This window comes from Ranitomeya imitator, chromosome 2, assembly GCF_032444005.1.
Source record: "Ranitomeya imitator isolate aRanImi1 chromosome 2, aRanImi1.pri, whole genome shotgun sequence".
Taxonomy (NCBI): Eukaryota; Metazoa; Chordata; class Amphibia; order Anura; family Dendrobatidae; genus Ranitomeya; species Ranitomeya imitator.
The window spans coordinates 779,190,417-779,211,258 of NC_091283.1; the positions used below are offsets into that span (position 1 = coordinate 779,190,417).

A 20,842-nucleotide genomic window follows, 5' to 3' on the forward strand; every position below is an offset into this window, starting at 1 on the left:
TAAGAATGTAAAAGTGATTCAGGAAGATACCAGGATGGTGAGGAAACTAGTACAGATGATCAAGATACAGATAACACCTATTAGTTGGGCAAAGATTAAAAGACCAAGTGGAGTAAGAAGCCACTTAAAGAATTACCTGAAACACCAAGTGCTGGCCAATGGTCATCTACTTCAGGATGTTGAATATGAGTGGTATCAATTCACAAGTGATTTACTTCAGCAACCAACTGGAACTGCTGCGTAGAAAAATTTACCTAAAAACATTGGCTCATAAACTGGTGAGTGGAAAGCTACGCTGAAGTAGTCTGAAGGTGAGTGGAATCCCCTGCAACCTGCAAGTTCCGGCTGAAAATATTTCATCTCAAAGATGTTTGAGAAAAATCACCACCTCTCCCACCACCGAAAAGATGTAGATGCACCACCTGCACCATTGATACTGGTGGTAGAAAGATGTCAAATTATAAATGCAAAAAAAGTCACAAGGGGATCCTCCTGTCCCATGCAAATATGCTTCTCTAAGTGTAACCATGTTTCTTCTACTGAATATGAAACCTCTGATTCTGAGTTAATGGTAATCAAGTAGCATCTACAGTAAATGCTTTACCATTAAGTTTTTTTTCTATTTTTAATATATAGTAACAGTTACGTCATAAACCTTGAGGCTACTTGGCAGTAGTTGAGATAAATAGTACGTTTTGTTTTAATATGTTTATGAATATTAAATTTTTTGGGAATCTGATTTTGTGTACTTTCTTTTAATACATCCCTGTGAAGGCCAGTGATTATGTTAGAGTCCTAAAATTGAGATGACTAGATATTATAGGTGGTTTTATAACCTGGGCCTGACAGGCTTACTGTGCCTAAACCCTTTAGTGCCAGAGATGCTCCTGGTAGAGGGTTGAAAGGTCTAGGGTTATGATGTTATACGAGTTGGCTGGGTTACTAGAAAAACCCATTTTGGACTGCTGCTAATAAATATGACTGTAGAAGAAAAGGGCCAAGACAGACACTTGTGCCAGGAAAGATGTTCAAGAGCTGTGGTAAAGATTTCAGCTCATTACAGAGTAATTTATAAAATGAAAACACATAATGCAATGTTTAGTAGTCATACACTTCACTATAGTTAAGATTCACTTATTCGTCTCCCGGGCCTTTATTGTTAAGGTTATTAACCCCCTTATCATATATATATATATATATATAAAACAGATATATTGTAGGTGATATTGAATGCCAGTGTTACATTATTTTGTAGAGTTGTAGACATACCAAGTTGGGCACAGTTGTCACTGTACAGCTGTGAAGAGATTAGGTTGATGTATGGAAAGCAGGACTGTGACTTAATTCACCTCCTGCAGCTCAAGAATAACACACAGATGTTTGTTTAATATGCACACCTGCTTTTATAATAAATTGAAGCAGCTTTCAAATAGCTACCACTGAAAATCCAGTAGAGACATATTTTATTGATTCATTTACGTGTAACAGTTCTGTAGATGCTTACATCAAAATGACATATAACTTACAGTATGTGTGCAAAGATCAAAGAAGCCTTCAAATTTCTCAAGTAAACTCTTCAAAATACATACAGTCATAGCCGAAAGTGTTGGCACTAGTGTTGAGCATTCCGATACCGCAAGTATCGGGTATCGGCCGATACTTGCGGTATCGGAATTCCGATACCGAGATCCGATATTTTTGTGATATCGGGTATCGGTATCGGAAGTGTAAAATAAAGAATTAAAATAAAAAATATTGTTATATTCACCTCTCCGGCGGCCCCTGGACATCTGCGCGAGGAACCGGCGTCCGGCACGGCTTCTTTCTTCAAAATGCGCGCCTTTAGGACCTGTGGTATGACGTCCCGGCTTCTGATTGGTCGCGTGCCGCCCATGTGACCGTCACGCGACCAATCAGAAGCCGCGACGTCATTCCTCAGCTAAAGTCCTAGAATGAGCGCCTTTTAGGACCTGAGGAATGACGTCGCGGCTTCTGATTGGTCGCGTGGCGGTCACATGGGCGGCACGCGACCAATCAGAAGCCGGGACGTCATTCCACAGGTCCTAAAGGCGCGCATTTTGAAGAAAGAAGCCGTGCCGGACGCCGGATCCTCCCGCTGATGTCCAGGGGCCGCCGGAGAGGTGAATATAACAATATTTTTTATTTTAATTCTTTATTTTACACTTTAATATGGATCCCAGGGCCTGAAGGAGAGTTTCCTCTCCTTCAGACCCTGGGATCCATGAGGATACATTCCGATACTTGATGTCCCATTCACTTGTATTGGTATCGGATATCGGTATCGGCGATATCCGATATTTTTCAGGTATCGGCCGATACTATCCGATACCGATACTTTCAAGTATCGGACGGTATCGCTCAACACTAGTTGGCACGCTTGAAATTGTCCCAGAAAATCAAGTATTTCTCCCAGGAAATTAATAGAATCACATATGTTTTGTTATACACATGCTTATTTCCTTTACGTGTATTGGAACAACAAAAAAAAAACACAGCAAAAGGCAAATTGGACATAATTTCACAGAAAACCCCCAAAATGGGCCAGACAAAATTGATGGCGCCCTCAACTTTATATTTGGTTATATACCCTTGGGAATAAATAACAGCAGTCAATCTATTCCCATAATCATCAACAATCTTCTTTCACCTCTCAACTGGAAATTTTGACCACTTATCTTTTGCAAACTGCTTCAGATTTCACATTTTTGAAGGCGGTATATCTCCACAGGTGATCAATGGGAATTAGATCTGGACTCATTGTTTGCCATTTCTGAACTCTCCAGCGCTTTGTTTCCATATATTTCGGTGCTTCTTGAAGTACACTTTGGTTTATGAACCTACTAGAAGAACCATGATGTAGGACACAAACCCAGCTTGACACTGCCCACTACATTGCAACGCAAAATCCTCTGGTAATCTTCAGATTTCCTGATCCCTTGCACACAGTCTAGCCACCCATTGCCAGAGGCAGCAAAACAACTACTAAAATTCTTGGAACCTCCTTAATATTTGACTGTAGGCACTGTATTCTTTTCTTTGTAGGCCTCATTTTGTTTTCAGTAAACAGTAGAAGGGTGTGCTTTACCAAAAAGCTCTAGCTTGGTCTCCTTTGTCCACAAGACACTTTCCCAGAAGGATTTTGGCTTACTTACATACATTTTAGCAAATTGAAGTTTAGTTTTTTATGTCTCTGTGTCAGCTACAGTGTCACAGTTGTAAAATTCTTTATTATGGATAATGGAACATCAAGATCTCTGGAGACGGACTTGTAACCTTGAGATTGTTGATATTTTTCAGCAATTTTGTTTATTAAACCAAGTCATCAAACTTAAGGTGTGATTTTCATATTGCCTACACCTGCTATTTGTCACAGTGTGAACAAGCATCACATGCTTGAAACAAAGCTGTTTACCCACAATTTTTCAAAGATGCCAACAATACTATCCAGCCAATTTTTGGGAGTTTTGGGTGAAATTATGTCCCAAATGCCTTTTTTCTCTGTTTTTATCTGTTGTTCAAGGAAAGGAAAATAAAAGGAAATAAAAAGGTTTTTAACAAAATATTAGTGATGAGCGAGTATACTCATTGCTCGCGTTTTCCCGAGCATGCTTGAGTTGTCTCCCGAGTATTTGCTTGTGCTTGGAGATTTAAGGTACCTTCACACTGAGCGACCCTGCAGCGATACCGACAACGATGTCGATCGCTGCAGCGTCGCTGTTTGGTCGCTGGAGAGCTGTCACACAGACAGCTCTCCAGCGACCAACGATGTCGATGTCCCCGGGTAACCAGGGTAAACATCGGGTTACTAAGCGCAGGGCCACGCTTAGTAACCCGATGTTTACCCTGGTTACCAGCGTAAAAGTTAAAAAAACAAACACTACATACTTACCTTCCGGTGTCTATTCTCCGGCGTTCTGCTTCTCTGCGCTGTGTAAGCACAGTGGCCGGAAAGCAGAGCGGTGACGTCACCGCTGTGCTTTCCGGCTGGCCGGCGCTCACAGCCAGTGCAGAGAAGCACAGCACCGGGGGACAGACAGCGGAATGTAAGTATGTAGTGTTTGTTTTTTTAACTTTTACGCTGGTAACCAGGGTAAACATCGGGTTACTAAGCGCGGCCCTGCGCTTAGTAACCCGATGTTTACCCTGGTTACCAGTGAAGACATCGCTGAATCGGCGTCACACACGCTGATTCAGCGTTGTCTGCAGGGAGTCCAGCGACAAAACAAAGTTCTGGACTTTCTGCAGCGACCAACGACATCACAGCAGGATCCTGATCGCTGCTGCGTGTCAAACTGAACGATATCGCTAGCGAGGACGCTGCAACGTCACGGATCGCTAGCGATATCGTTCAGTGTGATGGTACCTTTAGTTTTTGTCCAAGCAGCTGCATGATTTACGGCTGCTAGACAGGCTGAATACATGTGGGGATTCCGCAACAACCAGGCAAACCCGAGCAACAAGTATACTCGCTCATCACTGCAAAATATATGTAATCACAGTAGTTTTATGTAAGAAAAACTTTATTTTCTGGAACAGTTTCAAGAATGCCAACATTTTTGGCCATGCCTGTGTGGCTAACCATTCAATAAGTTCTCGGATTTTATGAGTGGAAGACAAATTTGTTTTTACAAAACATGATTTTTCAAAACGAGTGGAGTTTGTATCTAATAACCAGAGCACACATGAATATGATAGTCAGATATAGCATTAAAGGGAAGGTGCCACCAGTTTTCTTGTATTTTGTTTTTTTGTGAAATTAAGCATAAAATAGTAATTAAAATGTAGTGTAAATTAGGACACCTGCACTAACCAGACGAAAAAATGCAATAAGATAGGTGAGAAAACCTATGAATGGGCACAAAATGCTGGTGGTAAATAATCAACAGAGACAGCAGCCAATGCAAAAGCGGCTAAAATCACCAATAGCAATAGTGATAATAATAATAATGCGCCAATACCAGACAGCCGTTGCTCGTAGTCACCAGCAACACTATATCTTATTGCCACAGTAGGTACATGTATAGAGATGATAGATATGTTTAAAGTAACCGCACACTTACTGTTGGTAGCATGACTGAGGTGAAGGTGCTGGCTTCAGCTCCGGATACACAGGTGGCCGCAGCCCCTGCTCCGATATAAACACCAGCACAACGCCAGCACCTTCACCTCAGTTATGCTACCAATTGTATATTGTCCCTTCAGAGTTATTTAACATAAATTACTGTATTTGAAAACAATACATAATTTGACCAATGATCAGCACTTAGCCATATAGATACCATAAATGATTTTTTAATCATTATTTTCTCAGTGCATATATGGTGGGTTAAGTTGGAAAAAAATATAAAAAAGCATGTTAGGGGTCGAGTTCCTGCCGTTGTACAGGGGGAATCTCGAGCTACCTCCGCTGCGGTCTCCCATTCTTCTCCAGCTGCAGTGGAGCCTGCTCAGCGGAGACATTGGTCCCAGCATCTGGCTCAGGCAGATACTGTGCGCTTGGTTACTGCTGATCTTCCAGGCTCAGCCATTGTAACCAGCACTGTTCAGCGGTGAGTAGACACTCCTGGGACTAAGTCCTGCTTTTCCGCTACTGAGCATGCCCAAGGGTCGACCTCTCATTGGAGGTCGGGGGTCACATGCTCAGGTCCTGAAGCAGTTCCTATTGGACCAGTAGGAAGGTCCTGGAGTGCTTTCTCTATAAATGGTTTGCATGGCCGCACGGTCTTAGCTACTTTGTGGTCTGTGTCAGCTTGTGTTCATGGTCGGCTGTATAGCCACTAGAATTCCGGCACCTCCGGAGAGGAGTTTGTGTGTGTGCGAATTTAGGGCTGGCATATAGCCACTAGAATTCCGGCACCTCTGCAGGGTTGTTTGTGTGCTGTTGCTGACTGTACGACCACTGTATGCTACCTGCTCCGTTAGAGAGCTGTGATCCTCTGTGAGGTTAAAAGAGCACAGCGTTACCTTTAATCCCGGCGACTCTGTGAAGCAACAAGGTTCGCTCCTTTACAGACCGGGTGACTGAACCCATGTCTATTCAGGCGTAGTACCGCCATATAGTGCCGCCATCTACTAGCAGCAGGTTCCACTCCTGCACGGTGGACACCTATACTATCTCCTTATTTACTCGGTGCATTCCGCCAGCCCTAACAAAGCATATACATGGCCTTGGAAAATGCAATTTTCAAATTTCAATATTCATTGCTTTCTTCAGATAAAAAAGTATAACACAGTCATGCTGGTAATAAACAGTATAATAAGTTCTTCTGTCCTTCATTGTGCAAGTAGAAAAAGGCATCAGCTCCCAGTGATGAAACTTGTGAGTATTAGGTAAATATTGGTTAAAGTGGATGAGAAAAAATATAGAGAATCTTGATGGAGATATTCCTTAGCCACTGATGGATAGTAACTCATTCACAAATGTACCAAAAACTCAAGTACAGTGGTTGGGAGTAACCTAAATCCATTCTCAGCATTGGTGAGAATCACATTGATCAGATCTCCATGATCAGGGTTTTATGACGTATCCTAGTATGAACTCTATATTTAAAAAGTTTTGGGCAAAAAGTCTTTTTGCATTCTATACTATTTTCCAAATCTGTAGTTTATTTCATTCTGCTATTAAAGGAGATGGAAAAATAAGGATTTAAATTTCCTACTAATGAAGAGGAGAAGCTATAGGTTATTTTACCTGTATGTGTCTTCATTCTTGGGCCTGTTTGATCTCATCATGTTCCAATAGGGATCGTAAAACGTAGTTTTCACAATATAGTTACATGAAAAAGTTGTGTGTCTATGTATTTTATGCTACACTCAACCATTATCCCAATTTACCATCAGTTGTATCATGGCGCGGGGTAATGGAATAACAAATATTTTAGACCGTACATCAACTGCATCCCTACATCACTCCCCATAATAAGCAGTCCAGCAATGTAAACTGCAGGAAGAGCACAGCAATAGCCGAAGCAGAATAATAACACAGCAATAGCAGGTGCAGAATAAATGCTGTGTTCTACATCTCTTATCGTAGCATTGCAGAACACAACGGTTCATGTTTTTTCAACTTGTGCTGTTGAAGATTCCCTTTAAATTTTTCTATGAACAGTGAAAAACAATAGCATATGCTCACATACATAAATAAGACAGGTAGCCATTGCTATGTAAATAAGATAACAAATCTCTTCCTTACCTTATAAGTTCATCTATATTTTCCTCCACAACTGTGGGAGGAACATTAGAAACGATAACTTGCATATCCAACTGGTTGACCACAGAGACCTGAAACGATATTGAGAAAAAAATCAAGTAGATCTTTAAGTGCAGGATCCCATTATTACTAACTGTGAAAAATTATTTTTCGTTTCAAGTGGGCAATTCCGTAATCTAATGATTTCTCATTTCTGCTCAGAACTGTAAGAACTAAGGGTACCGTCACACAGTGCCATTTTGATCACTACGACGGTATGATTCGTGACGTTCCAGCGATATCCATACGATATCCCTGTGTCTGACACGCAGCAGCGATCAGGGATCCTGCTGAGAATCGTACGTCGTAGCAGATCGTTTGGAACATTCTTTCGTCGCTGGATCTCCCGCTGTCATCGCTAGATCGGTGTGTGTGACACCGATCTAGCGATGCGTTCGCTGGTAACCAGGGTAAACATCGGGTTACTAAGCGCAGGGCCGCGCTTAGTAACCCGATGTTTACCCTGGTTACCAGCGTAAATGTAAAAAAAAAAAACAGTACATACTTACATTCCGGTGTCCGTCAGGTCCCTTGCCGTCTGCTTCCTGCACTCACTGACTGCCGGCCGTAAAGTGAAAGCAGAGCACAGCGGTGACATCACCACTGTGCTGTGCTTTCACTTTACGGCCGGCAGTCAGTGAGTGCGGGAAGCAGACGGCAAGGGACAGACACTGGAATGTAAGTATGTACTGTTTGTTTGTTTTTACGCTGGTAACCAGGGTAAACATCGGGTTACTAAGCGCGGTCCTGCACTTAGTAACCCGATGTTTACCCTGGTTACCCGGGGACCTCGGCATCGTTGGTCGCTGGAGAGCTGTCTGTGTGACAGCTCTCCAGCGACCACACTACGACTTACCAACGATCACGGCCAGGTCGTATCGCTGGTCGTGATCGTTGGTAAATCGTATAGTGTGACGGTACCCTAAGGAACCTTGCTGTTTTCTTACCAAACACAACTGCTGGAAGTAAAAGTCGCAAAATAAACAAAGCTTTCAGTATTGTTTGCTTAGCTTGTGTGGGCTTTTCATGATTATTGCTGTGGAGTCCTTCTTCTTTCCTGGACCAGGATATCTTGGTGCATTGTGGCATGTGCTTCATGGTAAAAAGTTTAACTTGATTATAGCTTGACAAATATATTCCATACCATGATGCAGCAAACCTTAACGTGGTTTTACAGTAGTTTCACATTGATGGCCTACTATTAGTAGAGGATCACTAATCAGATAGATGGCATTATGCTTGCTGCTTCCATGGCTTTCACAATGTACTGAGCTGGAACACCATAAATCAGTACACTATGCATGATTGGGAGCTCAGTTATAATAGCACAAAATGGCCACTATACAGTGTTCAGAACTGTGAAAACTAAAACCAGCTGATTATGAAGGTGCCAGATATCAGAACCTCATCTAGCTGATATTGATGACCTGTTCTACAGGAAAGTCCTTAAAAGAAAAGTCCTTGAAATTCAATTTTACTTGAGTTGAACAGAACACGTCATTGAAAAGTTTTCTGCATATTGAATTCATAACCTATTTTCATAGAAGTAATTACTACATCTGAACAGACATTAGTATGTGACTAATGTAACACTTTTAGATTTTTTTGGGAGGTAAAATTTTAAAAAACAAATTCTTGACCACCCATACCTGTACAAAAATTCAATACATTATCATAAGCAAAACCCTTGACAGATAGTGACCCACATTTAGGCAAATACATTACAGTATATACATTTATAGTATTTCAAAATCATGTTTTTTTGTCAAAGCTGGTCATTTTCTCAGAACATGTTTTGCCACAGCAATTAGGGACACATCTGTAGCAATAAACTATAATTTGTTGCTCATACTGTATGTATCTTGTATTTTGCGTTAATGGTTCATGGACAAGATGTCATAGGCTGCATTAGGAGTTGAGTGAGCTTCTTGAAATTTCATTTGCTCAATTCAGTAGGGAGAATAAGTTTACATCCAATAAATTTAGTGCAAATGGAATCTGCCATGATGGAGTTAAAAATAAAGTAAACTTGTATAGTCACTAGTGATGAGTGACTGTACTCGTTGCTCGGGTCTTCCCAAGCACAATCCGGTGACCTCCGAGTATTTATGACTGCTCGGAGATTTAGTTTTATCCCGGCAGCTGAATGATTCACAGCTACTAGCCTGCTTGATTACATGTGGGGATTCCTTAGCAATCAGGCAACCCCCACATGTACTTAGGCTGGCTACTAGCTGTAAATCATTCAGCTGCCATGATGAAAACTATATCTCTGAGCAGTCATAAATACTCGGAGGACACCCGAGCGTGCTCGGGAAAACCCGAGCAACGAGTACACTCGCTCCTCACTAATAATCACCTCTAATCAATTTGTTGCATCTTTGCCATTCTTTTCTCATTTTATGATAGACTCATCATTCTTCTTCTCTGGTCCAGTCTTTTTCATGCCTAAAATTTGGTTCACACCAGCATTGTTGCTGACTAGGTCCCAGTAGTCATTCTGAGCACATCATCTGTCAATGATGTGTACTGTACCCCACATTGTCAAGTGGGATGCATAGTACATGTGATCAAGTAGGCTCAGTCAGTAACAATGCCTTCTGGCAGCCAAGATCAAAAGAAGACTGGACTGGAGAAGAATGAAGTGGAGTCTATCAAAAGAAAAAATAGACATGGCAAAAAGAGGCTGTGGAATTGTAAGTGTATAAGTTTATTATTTTATTAAACACCTTCCTGAATCCCAGACTCCAACAATATGCCAGCTTTCATTTTGCTTGATTTGTACAAATTAAATCCCCTAAAATTTTGAATAATTGAAAACTGAATTTGGGGGAATATATTAGTGATTTTGATTTGTTTCGAGCTCGCTCCGATCTTGATCTAAAATGCACAGACTGTCCGCAAGTCTCCCAACCTGAGCGTCACTACTTCATATATTTCTATGAGGCTGTCATGCTCGAGTTGGGATACCAACGGCTAGTCCGTACATTAGCAGTTTGTTATTGGACTGATTTTCATGGACATTTGCATGATCCCTAAATTGTAAAGGATTATATTTATGACTTAAAAAAGGCTTCTGTGCTTAAATTAGAATAACAGTACACACAGAAGCTGCTTGTTTTTTTTGTTCAAAAATTAAAATTAGAAGCTGAATAAGGAATTCTTATAACAATTTGTACGCTGTTAGACACATAGTCGGGTTTTCAGCAGTTGTGAAATCAGTTAATTTTCCATCTTAAAAATATCATTTGTTTTAAATTCTCTGTAACTATTTTAATTTACATAAAAGAGATTGAGCAATAACATTTCATTTTTGTTCAAAAGTTTAACTTTACATGCAATGACTTCAAACTCCCACTAGGAAGATGGACTTCAAGAATGTCAGTCTCTATTCCTTGTAATAGGATCAATGGCTACGACAAGCAGCTCTCACTTAGGTAACACATGATGTGCTGTCATGGTACAAAACAAAATTGCTTTTTAACCTAAAAGTTAAGATATTCTGAAAGCTCTGGACTTGAAAAATAATAATAGGTTTTCCATCTTGAAAGGCTGTGTAAGATTTACAAATGACGACCTAATCCATGCATGTTTCAGAAATGGAAAATATCTGAAAGTTGTGTTAGCATAGGATTTGAATATTTATTACAGCATAATTCTGGTGACTTTTTATCATTTCTTTGGACTTGAGAAATAAGTGTTTGAGGTCATATCTATCCTAAAACGACTTCAGAAGTTCTGGACTCTGAAAACTTTTACATTTCAGTCTTCAAGTATCTGTATTTAAATTATTATAGTGTTTTATTTTCTTGACTTTTCCGTAACGTACACAGTGCTCAATGTAATTACTAGACATTTCTTAAATCAGCTAATTATTTAAGGAGCTTGCAGGCATTGTAGTAGTCTGAATAAAGAAAAAATAACCAAAAGGTTTAAACATATCACAATCACTATCAATACAAACTTACATTAATTTAAGCACTTAAAGGCTTGTCTGATACAGACAATTTCAGTCCATGAATGACACATTAATATTATTGGATCATTCTAGACTTTCTATGACCTTATGATGTTGCTTCTCAGCAACATTGGTTGTCTACCAGAACTGCTGGCACAAAACTAACAGACACAATTCTCTTTCATTAAAAAATGTAATAATAAAATGATGACCCATTGTTAAATGGGTGGTCCAAAATACAAACTAATGTCCATCCTTAGCCCCTTCATGACCTGAGGTATTTTCCTTTTTGTGTTTTTTGGTTTTTGCTCCCCTTCTTACTAGAGCCATATTTTTTTTTATTTTTTGGTCAATATGGCCTTGTGAGGGATAGTTTTATGTGGGATGAGTTGTACTTTTTGAATGACACCATTGTTTTTAACATATCATGTACTGGAAACTGGGAAAAAAAATTCAATTAAGTTGAAATTGCAAAAAAAGTGCAATCACATGTTGTTTTCTGTTTTGCTTTTTTACTATGTTCACTAAATGCTAAAACTGACCTGCCAATATGATTGTCCAGGTTATTATAAGTTCGTAGACACCAAACATGTCTAGGTTCTCTGTTATCTAAGTGGTAAAAAAAAATTGTGCCATATTCCGATACCCGTAGCGTCTCCATTTTTTGTGATCTCGGGTTGGGTGAGGGCTTATTTTTGTGCACCAAGCTGACGTTTTTAATGATACCATTTTGGTGCAGATACGATCTTTTGATTACCCATTATTGCATTTTAATGCAATGTCGCGGCAACAAAAGAAACGTTATTCTGGCGTTTTGACTTTTTGTCTTGCTACATCGTTTAGCGATCAGGTTAATCCTCTTTTTTATTGATAGATTGAGCTTTTCTGAACACAGCGATACCAAATATGTGTATGTTTGTTTTTTTATTGTTTTATTTTGAATGGGGCGAAAGGGAGGTGATTTGAAGTTTTTTTTTATATTTAAAAACATTTTTTTTTACTTTAGGTATGCTTTTTTGGAAGTGCATTGAACAGCAAGGTGGATTGCTGCTGAGGGGAAAGAAAAAAAATCTTTTTAAATCTTCAGCTTAGTGAGTGTGAATGAGCTGAGTGTTACCTGAGCGTAAGTGCGAACGGTGGTAAAATAAATACAGAAAATTTAATAAATTCTGTAAAAAGCAAATCAAGGCATCAAAGATTGAGATAGAGAGACTCATTGCCAGAGAGAGTAAAATAATTCCAAAATATTCCTTAACTAGGTAGTAAGAAACTAAAAAATTATAGTGTTGGCCGACTTAAAAATTGTCTGGGTGAAATGGTGGATGAGGATGAGGAAAAGGCCAATATGCTAAATGACTTTTTTTATCAGGATTTACACAAGAAAATTCCATGGCAGACAATATGATCAGTGATAACAAAAATTCCCCATTGAATGTCACCTGCTTAACCCAGCAGGAAGTACGTCGGCGTCTAAAAATCACTAAAATTGACAAATCTCCAGGCCCGGATGGGATACACCCTCGAGTACTGCAGGAATTAAGTACAGTCATTGATAGGCCATTATTTTTAATCTTTAATGACTTCATAATAACAGGGTCTGTACAACAGGACTGGTGTATAGCAAATGTGGTGCCAATATTCAAAAAAGGGACAAAAACTGAACTCGGAAATTATAGGTCAAGTAAGCTTAACCTCTACTGTGGGTAAAATCCTTGAGGGCATTTTAAGGGATGCTATGCTGGAGTATCTGAAGAGGAATAACCTCATGACCCAATATCAACATGGGTTTACTAGGGACCATTCCTGTCAGACTAATCTGATCAATTTCTATGAAGAGGTAAGTTCCGGACTGGACCAAGGGAACCCAGTGGACGTAGTGTATATGGAATATTCAAAAGTTTTTGATACGGTGCCACACAAAAGGTTGATACATAAAATGAGAATAATATGGATAGGGGAAAATATGTGTAAGTGGGTTAAGAGCTTGCTCAGGGATAGGAAACAAAGGGTGGTTATTAATGGAGCACATTCGGACTGGGTCGCAGTTAGGAGTGTGGTACCACGGGGGTCAGTATTGGGCCCTCTTCTGTTTAACATATTTATTAATGACCTTGTAGGGGGAATACAGAGTAGAATTTCAATATTTGCAGATGACACTAAACTCTGCAGGGTAATCAATACAGAGGAGGACAATTTTATATTACAGGATGATTTATGTAAACTAGAAGCTTGGGCTGATAAATGGCAAATGAGCTTTAATGGGGATAAATGTAAGGTCATGCACTTGGGTAGAAGTAATAAGATGTATAACTATGTGCTTAATTCTAAAACTCTAGGCAAAACCGTCAATGAAAAAGACCTGGGATTATGGCTGGATGACAAACTCACATTTAGTGGCCAGTGTCAGGCAGCTGCTACAAAGGCAAATAAAATAATGGGATGCATTAAAAGAGGCATAGATGCTCATGAGGAGAACATAATTTTACCTCTATACAAGTCACTTTTTTCGACCACACATAGAATACTGTGTACAGTTCTGGTCTCCGGTGTATAAGAAAGACATAGCTGAACTAAAGCAGGTGCAGAGAAGAGCGAACAAGGTTATTAGAGGACTGGGGGATCTGCAATACCAAGATTGATTATTACACTTGGGGCTATTTAGTTTGGAAAAACGAAGGCTAAGGGGTGATCTTATTTTAATGTATAAATATATGAGAGGACAGTACAAAGACCTTTCTGATGATCTTTTTACTCATAGACCTGAGACATTGACAAGGGGGCATCCTCTACGTCTGGAGGAAAGAAGGTTTAAGCATAATAACAGACGCAGATTCTTTACCGTAAGAGCAGTGAGACTATGGAACTCTCTGCCGTATGATGTTGTAATGAGTGATTCATTGCTTAAATTTAAGAGGAGACTGGATGCCTTTCTTGAAAAGTATAATGTTACAGGTTATATATTCTAGATTCCTTGATAGGGCGTTGATCCAGGGAACTAGTCTGATTGCCGTATGTGGAGTCAGGAAGGAATTTTTTTCCCCATTGTGGAGCTTACTCTTTGCCACATGGATTTTTTTGCCTTCCACTGGATCAACATGTTAGGGCATGTTAGGTTAAGCTATGGGTAGATGGACTTAAAGTCTTCCTTCAACCTTAATAACTCTGTTACTATGTTAATAGTCTCCATGGGAGACTAGAAGCTGCCATAACCCAATAGGCTCTGCTACATACAGGCAATGATCAGATTGCCTGTATGTAGCAGAATTACTCACTTGCTATATGCATCGACCACTGGGCGACGCTCAAAGCAATCTGGCAGTGACAACCATTGAGTTCTGCAGGAGACCTCTGATTGCCATGCCAACCCATCAGTAACCCACGATCAGGTGACGGGGTCACCGATGGGCAGATTTCCAGATCGCTTGCCGGAAGCACGTGTTAAATGCCGCTGTCAAAGTTTAACAGTGGCAATTAATGGGTTAACAGCCTCAGGAGGATCACCATTCCTCCCTCGGCTGTTAGCGGCACATGTCAGCTGTTCCAAACAGCTGACATGTGCCAGTAAAGATGTGGGCTTACCGCTGGAGCCCACATCAAAGGGAGGGTGTCCAACATAGGCATATTAATAAGCCTGATGTCGGAAAGGGGTTAATATCTAACTTTTTAACGCTATAACCTCAACTAATTTGTAATATACCTCAATTAAAAGCTCCTGATCCCTCCCTAACTACTTTATCAGCTTTTCTTTTTTTTGCTACTTCCTTTCTGATGTTGCTCTGTTTGAGAATCACAGTGCATGTTCACTGCCACAGACTCTGCTGCCTTCCTGGAATGAAATTTCAACAGTGATCTTAATTTTATGGGCTGGGCTACTCCCTTCTCTGTCACTGTGCAATGTGACATCATTTATATTGCTGGTCTCTACAAGCCGGTTATTGTGTTACAGAGTACACTGACTCTTTGCTCTGTTGCAGGCTTGCTATTACTGATTTGAACCAGAAGGAGAGGAGAGAGCACTGCCTTTGTGCACATCACACAGTGACAGTGCAGGGTCAAGCCCAGCCCCTGGAAGGTCACTGATGAAGCTTGGTTTAAGGGAGTGGGCAAAGACTACGGCCATGACCACAGCCTCTGCCCTCTGATGACATTTTGTTTGAGTATCAGAGGAAGTACTGGAATTCTCAAGCAAAACATCATCAAAAAGGAAAAAAATGAAAAGCAGTTAGATGGTGGAGTTAGGGAAGGATAGATCATTTTTAATTTAAGTATTTTAGAAAAATGTTTAGATTATGGGATTAAATATGCATTTAGGATGAAAATTAATCTGTATTTTGGACCATCCCTTTAAAAGAAAGTTTTTATTTTACAAGTATATTTAATACAAAGGTTGAAGCAAATATAGTCACTGCTCATAGCACTGAGAGTAGCATCTGTTAGCACGCCCTAGGACTGATTGACAGCTGTCTTTTCAGTATGACTAAAACCTGGCAGCTCCCAGGATAAATAAAGTTCATTTTCTCCCGGATTCCGCACTTCAATACAAGGGCCAGAAACCTTCATAATGCTATTAACCTTCAGATTAATATCTGCATCTATATCTGCAGGTTTCTAGAGTTATTATTAATGACAGCTTCCCTTTAATTATCTAAAAATGATATATGTAATGCATTTTCTTTAAAATAGTTGCAAATGACTTCAAAAGAAACAGAGATGATTTCTGCCAGGAACAATAACAATAACATTAACAATAACATTTTTGCACATTGCATTTAGAATTCACCCACTTTCAACTGAATGAAACTTGGTTATAATACTATGTACAACTTATGGGGAGGGATTGCACTGTTATTGTATGAAAGTAGCCATTTTGTATAATCTCTAACATCTTCGTAGAGATTTCCACTAATGGATAACCTTTTATTAATGGGTTTAGAGAGGTGAGAACAAAGCAATGCCCACCTCCTGTTCAACTTTTAAGAAATCTAATGCTGCAGCCAATCAACAGCTGCTGATTAGCTACAGAACTAACAGAACTAATCCCAAATGATTATGGAGAAGCTGAGCTAGCAAAGGAGGTGAGCATCGCTTTGTTTATTTCATCTTCCAGGACCCAATAGTGAAATATTTGTTCAGTTAAAGGCAGCTACTTTAGGTATACAAAACAATGTAACGAAACATGAATTCAGTTGTTTGAAAAAAAGTAGTCAAATTCGTTAGTAGTCAAGTGTTCATTATTTCTGAATATACTTGTACTTACAATAACATCGGCCTTGCTGCTTAAGCCCTTTCCATAATCGTCCGTTGCAATAACTTCAAACTTGAAATAAGACCTTCTCATGTTCTTGAAGAGCATTGCAGTCTTGATGACTCCAGAATAGAATTCGATAACAAAGCCTTCTTTCCCATCCTTAATCGGGGGCACGATCAGTTTATAACTATTGCTGCTATAGTTCCCAGTGTCTCTATCCGAAGTCTAAAATGACATTAGAAATTTCAACAGATGAAGTTTAATTATCCAACATGTAGAATGCAGCAAAAATGTAACTACATGTTATTTAAGAACTCATCATGTTTTTAGGGCCTCTCCAATTTTGACTATATTAAGCCTTATTATCGCATACATAATACGGAACTTTATGGAACTTTCAAATATTCATTGTACTCTGACTGTTTAACTATCTTCAAAACTTTTCTCTTTTGCAAGTGGTCATATATTTAGTTGATAATGATATCTGATGAAACATTTAGATTGACTTTCAAAACAAGCTTGTGTGTAGAACACTGGTATTTCTCACAAATATATTATATGTTTTCTGCATTGAAAGAAAAAAGGAATGGCGTTGGATGTTTGTATTGAACATATTGTATTGATATTGTATTGAATGTATTTTTATGAAAAACTGTAGGGGAATCATGACACTTCCAGTTATTCTTTAACACTTTTACTCTTTTTCCAAAAAATCCATTAAAGGGAATCTGTCACCCCAGGACAATTTTTATCTATTTCTATGGGCCTACAGGTAAGTGAATTAACTAGTCTTACCTGTATGCCTCATAGCTGTGGTGTAGACATTGAGAAATTGGGGCAGGTACAGAAGATCAATTTAAACGTTGCCCATACAACGGCCGGCAGCGTTTGCGTAACCGTGATATCGCACAGCGCATGCACGGGATTACAGCGCTGACCAGGTCAGTAAGATGCTGATGGGAGACAGGTGATAGTATAATGAAGTGAGGAGGGAGTGATTTCTGCCAGGCACTGCAGGCCCCGGAGTCTGGAAGAAATGATCATTAACATAAACGATTCAAAATTAATTTCTCAATGTCTACACCACAGCTATGAGGCATAGAGGTAAGACTGATTTAACCATTCAATTACCTGTATGCCCATAGTAATAGATAAAAATCTTGCAGGGGGTGACAGATTTCCTTTAAAAAGATGGTATGATGGTATTTCTCAAGCAGTACATGCTAGGCAGTGATTCATCAAGCAGTGTTCTTTCGAACTCTGGCAAAAGCGGTTTGAAATATTTTGTGACTTTTGGCATTTTTCTGCCAGTGTCAGGTCAACTCCACTAAGTTTTTGAACAGTGTGAAGATTTCAGGTAAGATGAAGCTGATCTAAATGCTCATGACAAATTTTTGTCATTTATGCTATAAATTTATTCCGTGGTTGACATTCATTTCTGGAATACAGAAGTTGAAAGTTATGCCAAATTTATTAAGAAGTGCTTGCCTCTTCATGAATTTAGTGCATCTTACATCAAAATTCCATTCAATAAGACTGATTTTTTTCACCAAATAATGACTAAGCATCATAAATTTACTGCACTTGGTCTCAGTCTTTAACCCTGCATCATGGTAAATTAATGGGGATTAAAGCTCCTACTTTCTAGCACATGCAGGTAAGTTTCTAGCTGTCACAGACAGCAGGGGACCCCCCATGGACAAGACAAAAGTTGCTTATTACAGCTTTTGTATTCTCTTTTGCTAGCTACGTAGTGCTCAATGAGTACTATACAATGAAGTTTCATCATTGCCAATGTTTCCATAGGACCTGACTATCACACTGGACCTCTGCTGTCATAGTAGAGTTGCTGGGTGCTAGTCACAGTTGATCTAGTGTAGGAAAAATTAATTAATTAATTAAAACATAAAAACACATATAAAAACTTCTGCAAAGAGTAAAAAAAGTAATTTATCTTTTTTATAAAATAAATTGTATTACCTATACATAACAAATAGACAAAAGACCTACTCAAGTATCAACATGTTGGTAATAACCTGAAGAATTAATTTACTAGTTCATTTAGTGTGAAACGAGAACACAAAAAAATATAATAAAAAAACAACTAAACCCCAACATTTTTATTTTTTGTGTTGCAAAGAAAAAATATTTATATATGTACAACTGCGTCAATTTAAAAAATAGTTTGTGCTGTAAGGATTAGAGGCATATGCAAAAAAGATTAGCAAGTCTTTAAAACTCATTGAGGCTTGGGCAATGAGGGTTCAAAGAAGAAGTTGGAGTGTCACGATTCATGTACAATATTTTTCCTAAAAATTGCTATCTGTCAACAATGGAAATTAAGCCCACAAATGTGTGAAATGCAGTATATTCCACGTGAATGTGGTAAGTCCTATCAATTGTGTTCACAATGTGATTTATTCTATTTTAGCACCTTTCTTGCACTTGCTTTGGGGTGAAAGCATAATATTTTTTTTGCCACAGTAAGAAAGGAGTATGCTGTCATAACCTTCAAAGAATACTGCATCTACATAGGGAGTGACAAACCAAAAAATGTTTTCAGTAATTTAGTAGTACTAGCAGGAAACTGGGGGATTATATTTGACAGTCTGTATTGATTCAATCTGGATTGGAGTCTTGCTATTGTGACCACTAGAGGTACCACAGTTAAGTAGTGTAGTCAGTGGGAAGCCAGAGGAATTGCAGGTAGCATGGTCAGTGGGAAGTCTGAGGTCGGTACGCGAGAAACAGTAGTACAATGTAGATAAACAGAAGTTGAGAGACCCGGACTAAAGGCTGGAAGCACAATAATCTCACAAGGAAGGACGTGTAAAGCCAGGTATAAATAGGGTGTTCAGTCAGGAAAGTACAGGGTGAAGCTAATCAGGAAGAAAAGGTACTGGTAGATGGAATAGCACAGAGCTATCCAAAGAGCTAAATAGCTCAAAGGGAAGAGCTGTTCCTGACATGCAGGAATTGGTAGGTTTGAGTCCTCACAGTCTTTTATTCTATCTAAATGTTGCTAAAGCAAAGACCAAGTGTGACTTTAAGTAGAAATCTCAGTGGTCTGGTTAGTAAAGTAGCAACTGATCATTAAAACAAAATGTAACTCATAATACTGCACCTTTTAGAACAAGGTTAATGAAAAGACGATGTGTTTTTTTAACAAGTGTTACACGAGATACGTGACCACAGTTAGGCTTCGTCTACACTGCAATGTCCATCGCTCTCTTATGGCCAGTGTAAAGATGATTATTCAGTAGAGTAGAAAGAAAAATGATGGATCTATTGGTGGTTATTGAGATCTGTTGCTTACTTCACAATTCTCCTTTCAACTTTTTAATGTTTCCGCTGATATAAAACTGAGTTGTGGTATACTAGTGAGTGTCATGCTAGAAGTTTGGCTAATGTGATCTGTTCCAAACCTAATAATATCAAATGAATCATATCTGTCATTATTTTCTATTATTTGTTAGGCTGGAGACAAGTGGGTTAAAATCTGCGTTGCTGTTAGTCCAGAGATGAGCTGCAGACCGGAATAGTAGAAATGCAGTCAAAGAGTTTGGAAGTGACACACTCCTTCGTTGTGATAAAACCTAATTATCACTTTGAAACGTGTTAAACAAGATGTGTGCTCATCTCTGGACTACAGGTAGTACCCACTCATCTCCAGTCTCACAAGATTCTGCAAATTGTGGATCTGCAGTGGCCTTTCTCTATTCAGGGGTTGTGACTTCACGACCACCCCAGCTGAGCACAACTGCCTTTTGTCTACCTGTTACTACCCGGGTAAGACCCTATTGCACCTATTGTCATTCCCATTGTCTTGTGATCATTAATTCTATTATAGTACTTACACAAATGAAAACCAAGACACTGGGGTGAAAGGTACCTTAAAATGAGTACCTGAAATGTTGTCCTGATTAGGGTTGAGCGAAACGGGTCGGCCAGATTCAGAAGTCGCCGACTTTTGGCAAAGTCCGGTTTCATGAAACCCGACCCAACCCCTGTGTGGGGTCGGCCATGAGGTCGGCGATCTTCTGATCTGGTATCGGAATTCCGATACCAAGTTCCGATATGTTTAAGATATCGGGAATCGGTATCGGAATCCATATTTAAGTGTAAAGTAAAGAATAAAAATAAAAAATATTGATATACTCAGGCGCTAATTCTTAGGAAGGAAGCGTCCGAGGGCGCGTCCGAGGGTGAGTATATTCCTAATAGGTATATACTCACCCTCGGACGCGCCCTGGTTCTAATCCGCAGCCTTCCTAAGAATCAGCGCCTGAAGGACCTTAGATGACGTCGCGGCTTGTGATTGGTCACGTAACGCCCATGTGACCGCTCACGCGACCAATTACAAGCC

General features: G+C 39.4%; 1 protein-coding gene across 1 annotated transcript in view; it reads right to left on the reverse strand.

Annotated features, from left to right (window-relative positions):
• PCDH15 (protocadherin related 15) overlaps positions 1-20,842 on the reverse strand; it is a 2,320,333-nt gene that overhangs the window by 283,506 nt on the left and 2,015,985 nt on the right. The window contains exons 28-29 of the mRNA XM_069753541.1: positions 16,486-16,701; positions 7,214-7,302 (exon numbers count right to left, since the gene is read on the reverse strand). Of these exons, the coding sequence (XP_069609642.1) occupies positions 7,214-7,302; positions 16,486-16,701 (305 nt within the window). The remainder of the gene's footprint in view (positions 1-7,213; positions 7,303-16,485; positions 16,702-20,842) is intronic.